This window comes from Salmo salar, chromosome ssa28, assembly GCF_905237065.1.
Source record: "Salmo salar chromosome ssa28, Ssal_v3.1, whole genome shotgun sequence".
Taxonomy (NCBI): Eukaryota; Metazoa; Chordata; class Actinopteri; order Salmoniformes; family Salmonidae; genus Salmo; species Salmo salar.
The window spans coordinates 22994502-23011752 of NC_059469.1; the positions used below are offsets into that span (position 1 = coordinate 22994502).

The 17251-nt window shown below is 42.7% G+C and overlaps 1 protein-coding gene across 1 annotated transcript in view; it reads left to right on the top strand.

The window, feature by feature from the left end:
- The first annotated feature begins 4081 nt into the window (after positions 1-4081).
- msh6 (mutS homolog 6 (E. coli)) overlaps positions 4082-17251 on the top strand; it is a 36277-nt gene continuing 23107 nt past the window's right edge. The window contains exons 1-3 of the mRNA XM_014180016.2: positions 4082-4472; positions 6466-6671; positions 13086-13261. Coding sequence (XP_014035491.2) covers positions 4213-4472; positions 6466-6671; positions 13086-13261 — 642 coding nt within the window. The 5' untranslated portion in view covers positions 4082-4212. The remainder of the gene's footprint in view (positions 4473-6465; positions 6672-13085; positions 13262-17251) is intronic.

Here is a 17251-nt window from a genome sequence, read left to right on the forward strand (position 1 = left end):
GCCTGCAGGAAGGGTACCCTATGAGGGAGGAGGATGTCTTCCCTGTAACGCACAGTGTTGAGATTGCCTGCAATGACAGCAAGCTCAGTCCGATGATGCTGTGACACACCGCCCCAGACCATGACGGACCCTCCACCTCTAAATTGATCCCGCTCCAGAGTACAAGCCTCGGTGTAACGCTCATTCCTTCGACGATAAATGTGAATCCGACCATCACCCCTGGTGAGACAAAACCGCGACTCGTCAGTGAAGAGCACTTTTTGCCAGTCCTGTCTGGTCCAGCGACGGTGGGTTTGTGCCCATAGGCGACGTTGTTGCTGGTGATGTCTGATGAGGACCTGCCTTACAACAGGCCTACAAGCCCTCAGTCCAGCCTCTCTCAGCCTATTGCGGACAGTCTGAGCACTGATGGAGGGATTGTGCGTTCCTGGTGTAACTCTGGAAGTTGTTGTTGCCATCCTGTACCTGTCCCGCAGGTGTGATGTTCGGATGTACCGATCCTGTGCAGGTGTTACACATGGTCTGCCACTGCGAGGACAATCAGCTGTCCGCCCTGTCTCCTTGTAGCGCTGTCTTAGGCGTCTCACAGTACGGACATTGCAATTTAAGGCCTCTTTAGTGTCCTAAGCTTTCATAACTGTGACCTTAATTGGCTACTGTCTGTAAGCTGTTAGTGTCTTAACGACCGTTCCACAAATGCATGTTCATGAATTGTTTATGGTTCATTGAACAAGCATGGGAAACAGTGTTTAAACCCTTTACAATGAAGATCTGTGAGGTTATTTGGATTTATACGAATTATCTTTGAAAGACAGGGTCCGGAAAAAGGGACGTTTCTTTTTTTGCTGAGTTTATTTACAGAAATAAAATGCATTTTACGCCTACATTTTCAGCTGGAAGTCATTCATGTTAGCAGTCAATGTTAACTAGGAATATCATGTCACATTGTCACTTCTCTGGACTCCAGAGCAAGCAGGATCATATGGCTGGGGTGTTGCTGTATCAGATGGAAGCATGATTTGTCTGTAGCCTTTTTTTCTTCCTCACAAATATCCTAGTTAATTCGCCAGAATGTTACATCTTCATCCCATGAGTATTGCAGGTAGTACGATGTTACAGCTATCTTTAGACATATGCAGTACCACCACTGAGTTATATAATTATAACACACCCAAACTAGGCCTATCTGAAATATGAAAATGGTCAATGAAATCACCAGTTAGCCTATTGTGGAAAAGATGCATCCATAGCGGGTTGCTAAACGGTACTTTATATGGATAATATTAATGTAGGTAAACTACTGTGTTTTTGCCATGCAAAGCGCTTTCTGGTCATTAATCTGGAAACGTGCGACTGCCTTCGCGCGCCAATGGTGATTACGCGTCACTGGTCAACAATCAACTTTTTGGTTCTGAAGCACCGATTGATAGATGTCTTTGAAACAATAATTTGGTGCATTTCCGTAGGCCTATGTTATTGACCTGATCAAATAAGCAAAGGTATACATATAAAATAGAAATGGTAGGCTATATGTAACCTTTTCAAATATATATTCAGTTTCATGCTTGCAAGTCCAAGTCAAATTTGTGACTCGAGTCAGACTCAAGTCCAAGTCATGTGACTCCAGTGGTTTGACCTGATGATTAAATCACCATGGGAACATACCAGAGTTGTGGCCATTCCTTTTTTTTTTTATCTGCTGTTCTGCACCTGTTAAGTTGGATGTGCAAATTTTTATATGTTTTATATTCTGACTTAAAAATTCATATTCTCATATATACACTGCTCAAAAAAATAAAGGGAACACTTAAACAACACAATGTAACTCCAAGTCAATCACACTTCTGTGAAATCAAACTGTCCACTTAGGAAGCAACACTGATTGACAATAAATTTCACATGCTGTTGTGCAAATGGAATAGACAACAGGTGGAAATTATAGGCAATTAGCAAGACACCCCCAATAAAGGAGTGGTTCTGCAGGTGGGAACCACAGACCACTTCTCAGTTCCTATGCTTCCTGGCTGATGTTTTGGTCACTTTTGAATGCTGGCGGTGCTTTCACTCTAGTGGTAGCATGAGACGGAGTCTACAACCCACACAAGTGGCTCAGGTAGTGCAGCTCATCCAGGATGGCACATCAATGCGAGCTGTGGCAAGAAGGTTTGCTGTGTCTGTCAGCGTAGTGTCCAGAGCATGGAGGCGCTACCAGGAGACAGGCCAGTACATCAGGAGACGTGGAGGAGGCCGTAGGAGGGCAACAACCCAGCAGCAGGACCGCTACCTCCGCCTTTGTGCAAGGAGGAGCAGGAGAAGCACTGCCAGAGCCCTGCAAAATGACCTCCAGCAGGCCACAAATGTGCATGTGTCTGCTCAAACGGTCAGAAACAGACTCCATGAGGGTGGTATGAGGGCCCGACGTCCACAGGTGGGGGTTGTGCTTACAGCCCAACACCGTGCAGAACGTTTGGCATTTGCCAGAGAACACCAAGATTGGCAAATTCGCCACTGGCGCCCTGTGCTCTTCACAGATGAAAGCAGGTTCACACTGAGCACGTGACAGACGTGACAGAGTCTGGAGACGCCCGTGGAGAACGTTCTGCTGCCTGCAACATCCTCCAGCATGACCGGTTTGGCAGTGGGTCAGTCATGGTGTGGGGTGGCATTTCTTTGGGGGGCCGCACAGCCCTCCATGTGCTCGCCAGAGGTAGCCTGACTGCCATTAGGTACCCAGATGAGATCCTCCGACCCCTTGTGAGACCATATGCTGGTGCGGTTGGCCCTGGGTTCCTCCTAATGCAAGACAATGCTAGACCTCATGTGGCTGGAGTGTGTCAGCAGTTCCTGCAAGAGGAAGGCATTGATGCTATGGACTGGCCCGCCCATTCCCCAGACCTGAATCCAATTGAGCACATCTGGGACATCATGTCTCGCTCCATCCACCAACGCCACGTTGCACCACAGACTGTCCAGGAGTTGGCGGATGCTTTAGTCCAGGTCTGGGAGGAGATCCCTCAGGAGACCATCCGCCACCTCATCAGGAGCATGCCCAGGCGTTGTAGGGAGGTCATACAGGCACGTGGAGGCCACACACACTACTGAGCCTCATTTTGACTTGTTTTAAGGACATTACATCAAAGTTGGATCAGCCTGTAGTGTGGTTTTCCACTTTAATTTTGAGTGTGACTCCAAATCCAGACCTCCATGGGTTGATAAATTGGATTTCCATTGATTATTTTTGTGTGATTTTATTGTCAGCACATTCAACTATGTAAAGAAAAAAGTATTTAATAAGATTATTTCTTTCATTCAGATCTAGGATGTGTTGTTTAAGTGTTCCCTTTATTTTTTTGAGCAGTATATATATATATACATATATAGGGATAGAGAAGAGGAGAGAGAAATTTTAACAAGAGAAAGAGGAGAGGAGTGATGTTAGATGTCTCTCCTCCCCACTTCTAAAACCAAAGTTGTGCCCTGGTAAGATATGAGATGTTTTACAAATCTGTGTTGTTTAGCTTGATGGGAGGGCACTCTCAATAAAACATATCACCGGATATTTTTGGGGGTGTGGTTAGTTTACACCAGTTTGTCTCCAACAACCAGGTAGAAAAATGAGGGTCCTGGTCCTCATATTGGGGAAGAGAAGAGTGAAAGTCTAGTGATTAAATTTTTGGGGGGACTGTTAGAATGGTAAATCAAAATATAAGGGAAACTCACAGTTTGTGAAATGGGACGAACAATTCACAGGGTGAATTCCAAAGTTATCTATGATGAATGATTACACGTTAGGTTTAAACTCGTCTCCCATAATCTACAATCAATTATACAAATACCACTACTGCACTCTGCTGGTGATGTGTGGCTATCGCATAACATAGTCGGTCTGTATCATGATGAAATGTAACTCCTAAATAAATACAAATATCTATGAACTTATTCTTACTCGGGCAGAGAAAATACATGTTTTAATTGTTTGACATGAACCAGCATGAACCCAAAAATATTTGATTAATAAATACCAAGAATAAAGATGGTTTGCCATTGGCTGAATTCCCTTGTAGCCACTCCCACATGACCTTTTACCTTCTGAGAATTTCCCGCGAACAGTGCACGAGCACTGATGCCTGCAGACCAGACAGAGAGTTAGCAGATTCTAAACATTTGACGAACTAAATCACTTTATTATACATTTTTCCATAAACAGGCTTTATGGCGAAGCAAAGCAGCATTTTCAATTTTTTCAATAAGTCTCCGCCACCGGTTCCGAAGGCGAAACCGAGTCCCTCGCCCGCAGAAGCCGACTTGCCATCCTCAGTTCGAAAAAAGAACAGCTCTCCAAAAGAAGAAGCTAAGCATGCATCTCAAACTCCCACCACCAAAAAGACTCCTACAAAACCCCTTAATGCAAAAGCGAGCAAAGGCGGATTCGGCAAACTCTTTGGGAATAAGACACTAACAATACAGGAGAGGTAAGACAGATGGCTCAAATTAGTTAGCTAGCACAAACAACGAGTTGCTTTGTTGTGGCTAGTGGTTTTAGCGGTAGCTAGCTACAGTAGCTAATTATAACTCGCGCAGAAATGCTAATTGATTTGTGAAATGGCTAACTCTCGTCTACACAGGACATACGTTATGTAATGCAATACGATTTAGACAGATTTAGACAGATTAGTGGCTGGATAAAACTGGCTAACCAGCTGATCACTTAACTAGTAATGTTATTTGTGTCTCAACCCTTCAACACACTTCCTTGTGTAACTGTTTTCTGACAGTGTTGCTGTTGGAGTAATGATACATTCTGATCAAGCATGTCAATGTGCAAAGTAACATGCATGCGTCATTTGGCGGGAGAACGTGTCATGTAATTCAACACTTTCGTGACTGGCATGATGCGGGTGGACGTAGACCCAGGGAGACCAATTATATTCAAAGGGGCAAGGCATCATACCATATCTTAAGATCTATGTGAAACTAGGTTTAAGCCTCGATCACAGTGTCATTTCATTTTGGAACACCAGAAGTACCAATGATTGTTTTTATAACTAAACCAATATAGACAACAGCCTGCCGTTTCCAATGGGAACAAATTCGTCATAGTGGGTAGAACAAGCAAGGAGGTGGACAGAGCCAAGCACGAGCTAGTGAGAGCCTATTGACACGTTCTAGCATGCATCTGCATATTTCCGTTAGGGAAGGCCTACTCTATCAAGTGCCATGTGTAATAACTGAATTCGCCTTTACACTCCTACTAAACAACGCGATTTTTTTTTGAACTTTCGCAAAGGGTAAAGTCAACAAAATGTAGTCCACTCTGTAAATAACACATTTTAGTTTTGGGAACAGAACTGTGTTGAGATCAAATATTTCATTGAGAATGTCAGCCAAAATCCATCTCCTCCCACTGCCAGCCACTGGGCTTCCTCTCACTACCATATTTGGTAGTGAGTGGAAACGCCAAGCAGATGCCTCACATTTATACATCCGGTGAAACATCTGGCTCATTGTTCTATCTGTGGAAGTACATTCATTTCCAATGGAATGCTGCATTTGCCCTGCAGCATTGCGTTGGATTTATCAAACGTATTTGGGAAACTGTATGCATAGATGGCTTGACAGAAATGGTAGCAGAAGGTGATTGTTGAACTCTTGTTGCACACACATCCAGATGATGCTGCGTACCATTTTGCGCAATGATGCTGTTGGTGTGAACGAGGCGTTAGCTGAATTGACAACAACCGGATGCATCCGGTTTTAAGGGATACAGCCAAAGACGGGCAGAAGCTGCTTCTTCAATATAAATCCCCGATCACACCGACCATTAGACACGATGCGCAGAAACACATCATCGTGTCTAATGGTCAACCCGTAGTGAACAGGCCATCAAATCAAAGGCACTCCTTTGACAAAAATGTAAACATATCAGTTTCACAAGGTTGGAGTAATATGTTCATCTACTTAAGACATTTGCTCGAATCTAGGTTGTGCCTTTTAGATTTTGAGAAAATTAACAAGGAAGCAAAACCCGGCCTGGTCTGTTTCACAAGCATTCCCATCTCATGATCTTGCGCCTCTGGGTTTAGTAACTCTGTGATACAGCTAATTCAACCCTATTCAACCTAGCTTAATTTTCAGCTGAAAACTGGATGTGGAAACTCCGCTCAGGTGTTTTCTTTTACGCCTGCTACCTTAGGTTATTGTAAAACAAATGAATGGGACGGATCCATATTTCCCTCAACCTCCCTTTCCCCTTGAAGTGTGCACTCGTTCACTGCTCCCCACATGTAAAAATAATTGGATTGGAGTAGGCATAGGCTAGAGTAGACAAGGGAGTTACTATACCAGTGATTTCCTTTCAAATCCATAAAAGGAAGTTCAACAAGTAGACACTTGGGTAGACAGGAGAAATTGTTACTAGGTAACCTGTTGTCTGATATTTTAATTCTCCATCTCATTTTCTTCCAGTCCAGCACCATGTCCATTCAGCGCCGGAGCCTTGGTGTGGGCCAAGCTAGAGGGGCACCCCTGGTGGCCGTGTATGGTAGTGCCCCAGCCTGTCAGCGGGCAGCAGATGAGGGGCAGGGGTAAAAGCCAGCGCCTGCATGTCCACTTCTTCGACGAGCCACCGACCAGGGGCTGGGTCAGCACCAAATATATCCGCGAGTATCAAGGTGAGAAAGCTATGATTTACCTGTCCAAAACTCCCTTCCTTTGCTATCTACAGCGTGCTGCGTCACTCACCTAGCCTGTGCAGGTGGACATCTATTGTCATCTGCTCTTGGTTAGCCTGGCCCCAGATCTGTTTGTTCTGTCTTTCCAACTCCTATGTTTGTTGTCATGGAAGACAATGACCATAGGAGTTTGCAAGACGGCACAAGTAAATCTGATATCAGGCTAATTCTAGCTATGCTACAGCTAGTGATGTAAGATGCCAGTTAAGCGGTTACTACAGCAATAGCTTCTCCAAAAAATGGTTTTTATTGATTCTAAAGCAATGTTTTCGGCATTGAGCAAATATCAGGTCTGCTGAGCGCAAACTTGAATGTTGTGAAAATTCAGTGCAACTTCCCGTGAGCGTTTACTGTGAACACTGAGGCTGTACCTGCTTTAGGTTACAGTGTTAAGTGGCTATGTAGGCTACTGTGGCTATTTGATCATAATGTAGGCCTACCAGAATGGCCTACCATCAAAAACAAAGGAGAAAATGCATCCCATAACATTTTAACATGGAAATAGCTGTTCTATCATTCAGCCTACAGTAGCAGCCAATGTGTGGTGTTCAATGTAGGGCTGCATTCCATGCAACTTGTGGAGAGAAAAAAATTGCAGGTACAAAATCTGTCGTTCTGCCCCTGAACAAGACAGTTAACCCACTGTTCCTAGGCCGTCATTGTAAATAAGAATTTGTTCTTAACCTCTCTGGTATCATTGGGACGCTAGTGTCCCACCTCGACAACAGCCAGTGAAATTGCAGGGCGCCAAATTCAAACAACAGAAATCCCATAATTAAAATTCCTCAAACATACAAGTATTATACACCATTTTAAAGATGAACTTCCTGTTAATCCAGCCGCTGTGTCAGTTTCAAAAAGGCTTTACGGCGAAAGCACACCATGCGATTATGTTAGGACAGCGCCTAGCCACAAAACACCATACAGACATTTTCCAGCCAAGGAGAGGACTCACAAAAGTCAGAAATAGCAATTAAATTAATCACTTACCTTTGATCTTCATCTGGTGGCACTCCCAGGACTCCATGTTACACAATAAATGTTTGTTTTGTTCGATAATGTCCCTCTTTATGTCCAAAAACCTCAGTTTTGTTGGTGCGTTTAGTTCAGTAATCCAAAGGCACAAAGCGCGCTCTCAACATCCAGATGAAAAGTCAAAAAAGTACAATAAAAGTTCGTAGAAACATGTCAAACGATGTTTAAAATCAGTCCTCAGGTTGTTTTTGTCATAAATAATCTAATATTTCAACCGGACAAAAGCTTCGTCAATAGAAAAGGAGAAACAAAGGCGCGCTCCCGATCACACGCTGGACTCATGTCTGGAAGTTTCCACTGTCCGCTCATTGAAAGGGCTGTATCGCCCTCATTTTTCAGAGTAAAAGCCTGAAACAATGCCTAAAGACTGGCCACATGTAGAAGAAGCCATAGAGATCGTGAACTGGGTCCTAAGTCTTTGTATGGTGGATAGGCTTTCAATGGAAAAACAGCCTTTCAAAATAATAGTACTTCTTGGATGGATTTTCCTCAGGTTTTCGCCTGCCGTATCAGTTCTGTTATACTCAGACATTATTTTGGATACTTTAGAGTGTTTTCTATCCGATTCTATGCATATCCTAGCTTCTGGGCCTGAGTAGCAGGCAGTTTAATTTGGGCACGCTTTTCATCCAAAATACCGAATGCTGCCCCCTACCCTAGTGAAGTTAACTTCTTACATCTAGGGGTTCCGCTAGAGGAACGCCTCGCCAATATCCAATGGAAGAGCGTGGCGCAAAATACAAAAACCTCAAATTCAATTTACATTTTTCAAACATACAACTATTTTACACCATTTTAAAGATAAGACTCTCGTTAATCTAACCACATTATCCGATTTCAAAAAGGCTTTACAGCGAAAGCAAAACATTAGATTATGTTAGGAGAGTACACAGCCCAAAATAATCACACAGCCATTTTCCAAGCAAGCATATATGTCACAAAAACCCAAAACACAGCTAAATGAAGCACTAACCTTTGATCTTCATCAGATGACACTCCTAGGACATTATGTTATACAATACATGCATGTTTTGTTCAATCAAGTTCATATTTATATCAAAAAACAGCTTTATTCATTGCCATGTGATGTTCAGAAATTGTATTCCCACCGCAAACTTCCGGAGAATTTACTAAGTTACTCATCATACACGTTGACAAAATACCTAACAATTATTTTAAGAATTATAGATACAGAACTCCTTTATGCAATCGCTATGTCAGATTTTAAAATAGCTTTTCGGCGAAAGCACATTTTGCAATATTCTGAGTACATAGCTCAGCCATCACGGTGAGCTATTCAGACACCCGCCAAGTTCGGGGCTCACTAAACTCAGAATTAGTATTAGAAAAATGGTATTACCTTTGCTGATCTTCGTCAGAATGCACTCCCAGGACTGCTACTTCCACAAGAAATGTTGTTGTTTTTGTTCAAAATAATCCATAGTTATGTCCAAATACCTCTGTTTTGTTTGTGTGTTCAGGTCACTATCCAAAGGGTAACGCGCGAGCACAATTCGAGACAAAAAAATTCAAAATGTTCCATTACCGTACTTAGAAGCATGTCAAACGCTGTTTAAAATCAATTTTTATGGTATTTTTCTCGTAAAATAGCGATAATATTCCAACCGGACAATAGCATATTCATTCAAAGGCTGAAAGAAAAAACAGTGTGGTCTCGTGAATGCGCATATCCAATCTCTTAGTCATCAGGCAGACCACTGACAAACTGAGCTACAAAACTCTGCCCAGAGACAGGAGACGCCTCAATCTGCTTTCTGAAGGCTTTAGAGAGCCAATGGAAGGCTTAGAAAGTGCTACGTAACCCCACAGATACTGTAGTTTCGATAGAGAACCAAAAGAACTACAAATTCTTAGACAGGCCACTTCCTGCTTGGAATTTTCTCAGGTTTTTGCCTGCCATATGAGTTCTGTTATACTCACAGACACCATTCAAACAGTTTTAGAAACTTCAGAGTGTTTTCTATCCAAATATACTAATAATATGCATATTCTAGTTTCTGAGCCAGAGTAGTAACCTGTTTAAATTGGGTACGTTTTTCATCCGGCTGTGAAAATACTGCCCCCTCTAGCGAAGAGGTTTTAACTGACTTGCCTAGTTAAATAAAGGTAAAATATATTTTTTTCCACTATTTATCCCCTTGTCCTTCAGACACAGTGACTGAAAATGTTGTCATGTTTGATGCAAGAAACCACTTTACAAAATAAAATGCATTATTATTCCCATACCATTATTACAGAAAATCAGACAAATTATGCTGCCCTCTGTCTATTGGCTACCAATCTTATTAAAGCCTGTCCCAAAATACAACACTGCCCATTTAAGACGACAAACAAGCTCTTTACCGGACTTGCATTTCAAAGATATCTAGAAATGTTCATGTTTTGTGCTCTTGTAGGAGGCAATCACTCCCCTATTGCTGACTAAAAATGATCTGTAACTTGGCTAATAACTCATTAAATAGCAAAGTATATGACCAAAATGTGCACATGTGGCTACATGCAGCTTTTGCTTTGATCTCAAAACAAGCACATCTACTCACAACCGTTTATGCTGTAAACACAGTCCAGTTCAAAGTAAGTGGCACAGATCCATATGTGGCAATGGTCTATTTGCGTATAGACCTACTGCAGCTCTGATTGTTTATGCGTGCGGGCTGAGTAGTGGGTGTCAATGCAATAGAATCCTACTCCGTGTTCTGCCTATAACAAAATCTCTCGCATGTTTTGTTTCGGTATGTTGCATTGAAAGTGACTAATATTGCGTTGATTCGATCACAATTGATAGTGTTAACAGGGAAAACTCTAGAACAGTGGTCACCAACCTTTTTATGAGTAAAGATCACTGAGTCAAAATGCAAGCTGAGATCTACTGCTCAGCTTTTTTTTTAACATGACTTAAAAAACCATAAGTCTACACAACGTTAACCAATTAACAGTCCCTCCAGGATTCTGCAATTGCATAATTTAATGCAAAATGAACCAATCAGCGCATATTGTGCGAGAGCTCGCAATTTTGACATATCCCTGCACTTTTAGCGCATAAAAGGGTTCAATCAAAAGCGGGTTTGTAATTTTGACTAATTACTGTTACTGTGGAAAATGTCCAATCCAACCACACATCAAAGTTTTTTCCCCTTGGCCTGTCAGCGTGTTCACGTGCGAGGATGATGGCTGATTGTTGATGGCTGGCGGGCAGTACAAGGAACAGAAATCAATCTTATTTGCCAACAAACGACCGTGCGAAACAATTTCCAAATGTTTTTTGAAACTAGAGAAATTCAACAATCACTTCGAATCAGCAAAGCATATGAGAATGTCAGAACAGTTCCCACAGCAGCGGCAGATCACCATGACTGAAGTGGTAGCAGGGAAGACTGTGGCAAGCGCTGAAAGAATCAAGGTGAGTGGCGATTTACTCAAACTTGTACTCCGCTAACCTTGGCTTTGGTAGGGTGGTCGGCACTCTGCTCTCCCCAGTCTGTGTATGGAGAGCGCTGCTCAAAGCACTGAGTGCAATTTGTCAGCTTTGCCGTTTTAAACTCTGTAGAACTTAATACGGATCACTAAAGCACAATCTTTCTGGATTTTTTAGAAATGGTAATACTGTTTCAAGAGTATATATCAACCACAATACTCTATTTTGACGTTTTCTGTTCTTTATCTCCCTTACGACCGTTTCAGAAAAAAATCACAATCAAGTATTTTGAAGACAACTTGTTAGAAAGAAATATTGATCCTTAAATTGAAAGCGATTGATAAGCTTTGAATCAACTTTTTTTTTGAGAGAGAGCTAGCGTGAGTAGGAATGTGAGATGCATCTCGTGTTGATAGCAAGCCCAACGCCTGATGGAGAGGTGAATGTGTGAGTAGATTATGACAGAGCTGTTTTCTCCGGAAAATAAACAAAATCAAAACCTCTAAAGTACTCAAATTGTTTTTGTATTATGTATTCTGCTTAAAATTGTCCTAAAATTGAGCACACATGACTTTTTATTGCTTTATGAAATTTAACGTGGAAAAAAAAACATCGCAAAATGTATCGCAGAATTTCAAAAAAGCTGCCACAAAATCAGGCATTTCTGGCTGCAGAAATCACACAAAAAAGGAAAGCACAATCCTGGAGGGACTGAATTAAAAACAGTACTGTAGCAATGAGGTTTGAGCAGTAAGCTATAGGCCGAATATATTTATCAACACATACTGGCTTTGCTTGAATTGCCCTGTCAATGCATTGTTGTTCAGGCCATAAAAATGCTTTTTTTTAAAAAACATTTCAAAATTTGAGGTAAGCTATATGATCACACCTGTAACAGAGCTGTTGTATTACTTGAGGCACAGCTGAGTGAGCATACATTTTAAAAAATGTGATGTGCCTGCATTTGATGATCAGTCTGCTTGAGGGTCCGCCTCTCAACAGCCCTTTGCTCTCCCTTTTGTCCACTGACCAAAAGGGGACCGTCTTCCAGCTGATGGCAACTCGAGTCGCACCGCATTATTTCTGCCTCATGCACAAGTTCGTATTTTTACTTCCGTGAACAGAGAGAGATTCCTCGACCCAAGCCGCTAATAACAACGCAAGTCTATAGATACACATTCCTACTCATTCATTACTGCTGCACTGCTTGTTGTAGTGCTGAGTGGAAATAGGAAGAATGCGCATTTTACGGCTCATAAGTGATGAATGCAAAGTGTTGACAGTGCTGAGTAAGAACTTAAACATGAACTCACTCATAAAAACACCATCTCTTTGCTGTATTTGTTGACATTTTTCTCTTTAGTCATGGTTTAAAATGTTTTGTAATCTCAGTATCAACTTTGCTGTAGATTTCTTATGCCTGCTACATTACTGCAGACAAGGCAATCTGGGCCGTCCGATTGGGCAGCGTTAGGCCTGTAGTACACTTCATTTGCTCTCTGGGCCCGCCGGGAAGGCAGTTTGTACCTTCAGACACATGAAAAGTTTCTAAATGGCAACAGTTGGCCTAGTCGGCGCGCAGGGCAGCTAAATCGGGTGCATTTACAGCCCCCCCAAAAAAGGAACACAGCTTTGTTTTTGTTTTTTACAGAAATGTTGGTGATCCACTATTAATGCCTTGGTGACCATTGCTCTGGAAAGTTGAGTGAAGTTCAATCTCGTGCTTCTCTCTGTGGGCTAATATTTCTGCGCGACAGTCCTGGGGAGCTGCTCTGCTGTCTCGGAGCTACTGCGCTCGCAGATTAGACGGAACGTTGTTTTAGAGCCATATACACTTGAGTGTACTAAAAATAATGTTGCTTCTCACTTGTACTCCATCCCAGGCTCGGACAGCAGTGATGCTAAGACAGGAGGGGTGTTCTTCAGTGGTAAGCCTGTGATCCGCAGGGCCATGGAGCTGGCTGATGCTGCTATGCCAGACAGCCCAGAGACCAGACTGAAGATGCCTGTCTGTATGGACCCATCTGATGCTGAGGAAGACGAGGAGGAGGATATGGAGGTGAGAGAACCTTTCCGTTTGTATGTACTGCTGCTAACATTGCATTTCCATTTGATTGATACTTTATTAATCCACAATCTATCTAGTAGTGGTGCAACGGATCACAAAACTCACGGTTTTGAGTCATGGATCGGATAATTTTTCAGCTCCGCAAAAAAAAGGGAGACAAATAACTTTGCTTTCCATTTATTACTTAAAGAACACTTAAAGCAAGGAACTTTGCAATGTTTAAATAAAATATTCAAATAAAATATTCAATACTCAATTGTTAAAGTACAATATGCGGCATGATACCTTCTTCCTTTGAACAATAGTGAATGAAAAAAATAGCCTGTGTCAACATAAAACATTTTTTTTTTAAAGAAAGCAAAGAGATTATAACTTCTTCTTTTTCAGAAAGATGAGGATGTCTACATTGTCTGGGGAGAGGGTTGACCTCTTTGCAGTTACTATGTTTCCTGCTGTGGAAAACACCCTCTCGCTGTGAACTGAAGTGCCAGGCACAGCCAGGTAGCATCTTGCCATCATGGCAATGTGAGGGTATTTACACTCATTGCTTTTCCACCATGTCAGTGGATCACCATCCACTGGAACACCGCTTGCTGCCTTGTAGGATGCCACCTCCTCTTTGATGGTGTTGGCAAACGTCTTGCTTGTGTCCTTGCTCGCAAAAGTCTCCCCGAAAAGCTCCTTCATGGCCAAATTATTTTGTGGAGGAGATGCCTCTGAGTTGGCTCGACCCTGCAGAAAAAATGACTACCGTAAATTCCGGACTATAAGCCGCAACTTTTTTTCCCAGGCTTTGAACCTCGCGGCTTAAACAATGACGCGGCTAATATATGGATTTTTCCCGCTTTCAATGTTTTTTCTAAAAGAAAAAACACACATTCTGTGACGTGCACAGTTTTTTGCCGGCATGAAGCTTTCATTAGACCAATGAAATTGCCGAACGGGTTACGGTCAAACAACTTTTTTGTTTACTGTTTAGATTAAATCGAGCGCTCTCAAACTTCCCATCATTCTGATTACGGTAGTCATTTTGTCACCCTCATCATGGCAAAGACACAGAAATGCATATGATGCAGCTTTCAAGTTGAAGGCTATTGATCTGGCTGTTGGAAAAGGAAATAGAGCTGCTGCACGGGAGCTTGGTCTTAATGAGTCGATGATAAGATGTTGGAAACAGCAGCGTGAGGAATTGACTCAGTGCAAAAAGACAACTAAAGCTTACTGCTAATTTTTTATTTTTTGTTACAAGCCGTGTTTCGTTAAACCCTATTTATTTTTGTTACAAGCTGTGTTTCGTTAAAGCCTGTGTAAAGTGAATTTGTTTCAATGTACCGGTAGGCACCTGCGGCTTATAGACATGTGCGGCTTATTTATGTTCAAAATAATACTTTTTAAAAAATTCAGTGGGTGCGGCTTATATTCAGGTGCGCTTAATAGTCCGGAAATTACGTTATCTATTGAACTATTTATTTTCATATTTCATAGAACTATAATTGTGGCAATTACATTTAATAAAAGCCATTATTATTCCAACTCAAAAATGGATGATTCTAATAGCAATAGCGTAGACTAAGATTTATTTTTTTACCTCTTCAGTGGCCACAATCTCAGTGATGAGGTCACTGTATGTCCTCCGGTGTAGGGCATGGTCTAGGTGAGACATGTTGAGAGCTTCAAGTTCCTTGGCGTTCACATTAACAACAAACTAACATGGTCCAAGACAGTCGTGAAGAGGGCACGACAAAACCTATTCCCCCTCAGGAGACTGAAAAGATTTGGCACGGGTCCTCAGATCCTCAAAAGGTTTACAGTTGCACCATTGAGAGCATCCTGACAGGTTGCATCACTGCCTGGTATGGCAACTGCTCGGCCTCCGACCGCAAGGCACTACAGAGGATAGTGCGTACGGCCCAGTACATCACCGGGGCCAAGCTTCCTGCCATCCAGGACCTCTATACCAGGCGGTGTCAGAGGAAGGTCCTCAGACTCCAGCCACCCTAGTCATAGACTGTTCTCTCTGATACCGCAGGGCAAGCGGTACCGGGGCGCCAAGTCTAGGTCCAAGAGGCTTCTAAACAGCTTCTACCCCCAAGCTATAAGACTCCTGAACAGCTAATCAAATGGCTACCCATACTATTCCCCCCCCCCCACTGCTACTACTCTCTGTTATCTATGCATAGCCACTTTAACAACCCTACCTGCATGTACATAATTATCTCAATTACCTCGACACTGGTGCCCCCACACATTGACTCTGTACCGGTACCCCCTGTATATAGGCCTGCTGTTATTTTACTACTGCTCTTAAAATATTTGTTATTCTTATCTCTTACTTTTTTTTAGGTATTTTCTTAAAACTGCATCGTTGGTTAAGTGCTTGTAAGTAAGTATTTCACTGTAAGGTCTACTACACCTGTTGTATTTGGTGCATGTGACAAATGACATTTGATTTGACTTGAACCTTGGATCCAGTGCAGTAGATCTATGAAGGTAGTCCTGTACATTAGGGGGGTATCTGGGGTTCAGGTCCTCTCTAATGGCAGCCTTGACATCTCTAGTGATGGTGCTGTCTTCCTATCTTGGGGCCATAGATTGTAGAATCCTTGTTTTCAGAGGTAGGATCATGGACACAGACGGTGCAGTTTCAGTGCTCAATAAGGTTGTAACTGTTTTGAGGGGTTTGAGCACCTGGAGGACCTCCTCTGCCACTTTCACAGCTGCCTGCTGCTCAAGATAGAGCTCCAATGTGTCATAAGTGGAGTTCCATCTTGTTGTGACATTGTGTATGAACTTGTGGGTCGGTAGCTGTAGCATTTCTTGCTTGGTCTTAAGCACATGAGCGGCTGTTGTGCTCCGGTGGAAAAAGGAAACCACCTTCCTGATCCTCCCAAGGAGGCGATCCATCTTGTTCACTGAGATTCCCCTTTGAGATGCTAAATTGATCACATGTGCAATGCAAGCTATCTGTGTCCCCAGTCCAGCCTCTCACTGCATTTACTTGGTTCTTGACATTATCTGTGGTGGTTGGGATATTGCTATTGGGCCTCTCTTGCTTCCACTCTGCTACTGCTCCTAGCAGTACCTGCGCCCGATTTGTGTTTCTCTCATAGAGGGGGCGTGTCTGTAGCACCGGACTTCACATCTCCCACTCCTCTGGTGTAGTGAGCAGTCAGTCACGTAGCTTTCTGTTACCCTGGAGGTCCCCTCCTCTGGTGTAGTGAGCAGTCAGTCACGTAGCTTTCTGTTACCCTGGAGGTACACCCGTCTGGGGTGTGGGTAACAGGATGCCTTGGATAATTCATCGACAATTTTGATATTTTCCTGTTCATAAAGGTGAGGGGATTTCGTAGAATGGCTCAAGCACTTTCACCATATGTTTAAACCCTTTGTTTTCCACAACAGAGTATGGCCTCATGTCTGCAGTGATAAACATCCCAATAGATTTTGGTGATGGCTTTAACCAGGTCTGATTCTGCAGCAAAGGGCTGCTTAAATGTCGCGGTGAGAAGTTGTCTCTTGGCTGAGTTGGCTCCTGTCACTGACACACCTGGGTGATGACGCTTTAAGTGTGGCCATGCTCCATGTATTTCCATGATCATACGGCTTTCTTGTGGCATAATGCCTACACGCCGTAATGGTGTTGTCCACCACCCTTCTTCCGTCATCATATTTGACAAGGAAGCCAAAATTCTCCCATCCATGAGAGTTAAATGAAGCTGGAGGCTTTTCCAGTTCTTCAGCTCCTCCGCCAGCCATAGCTGTCACTGGTCTTTTTTTCTTAGCTTTTTACAACGTGAGCATCCAGGATTGATTCGTTGGGATTCAACATGCCCTGTTCACGTGAACAGTAAACACAACTGCTTTTTTAAAAAATGATTAAATCAGGCTTCAGAGCAAAACACAGCACGCATCTGTCTTGTCTTTATCTTTTCACTGCAACTCTGCATCGATATTTAGGGAATTTTTTCAACATTGAACTTA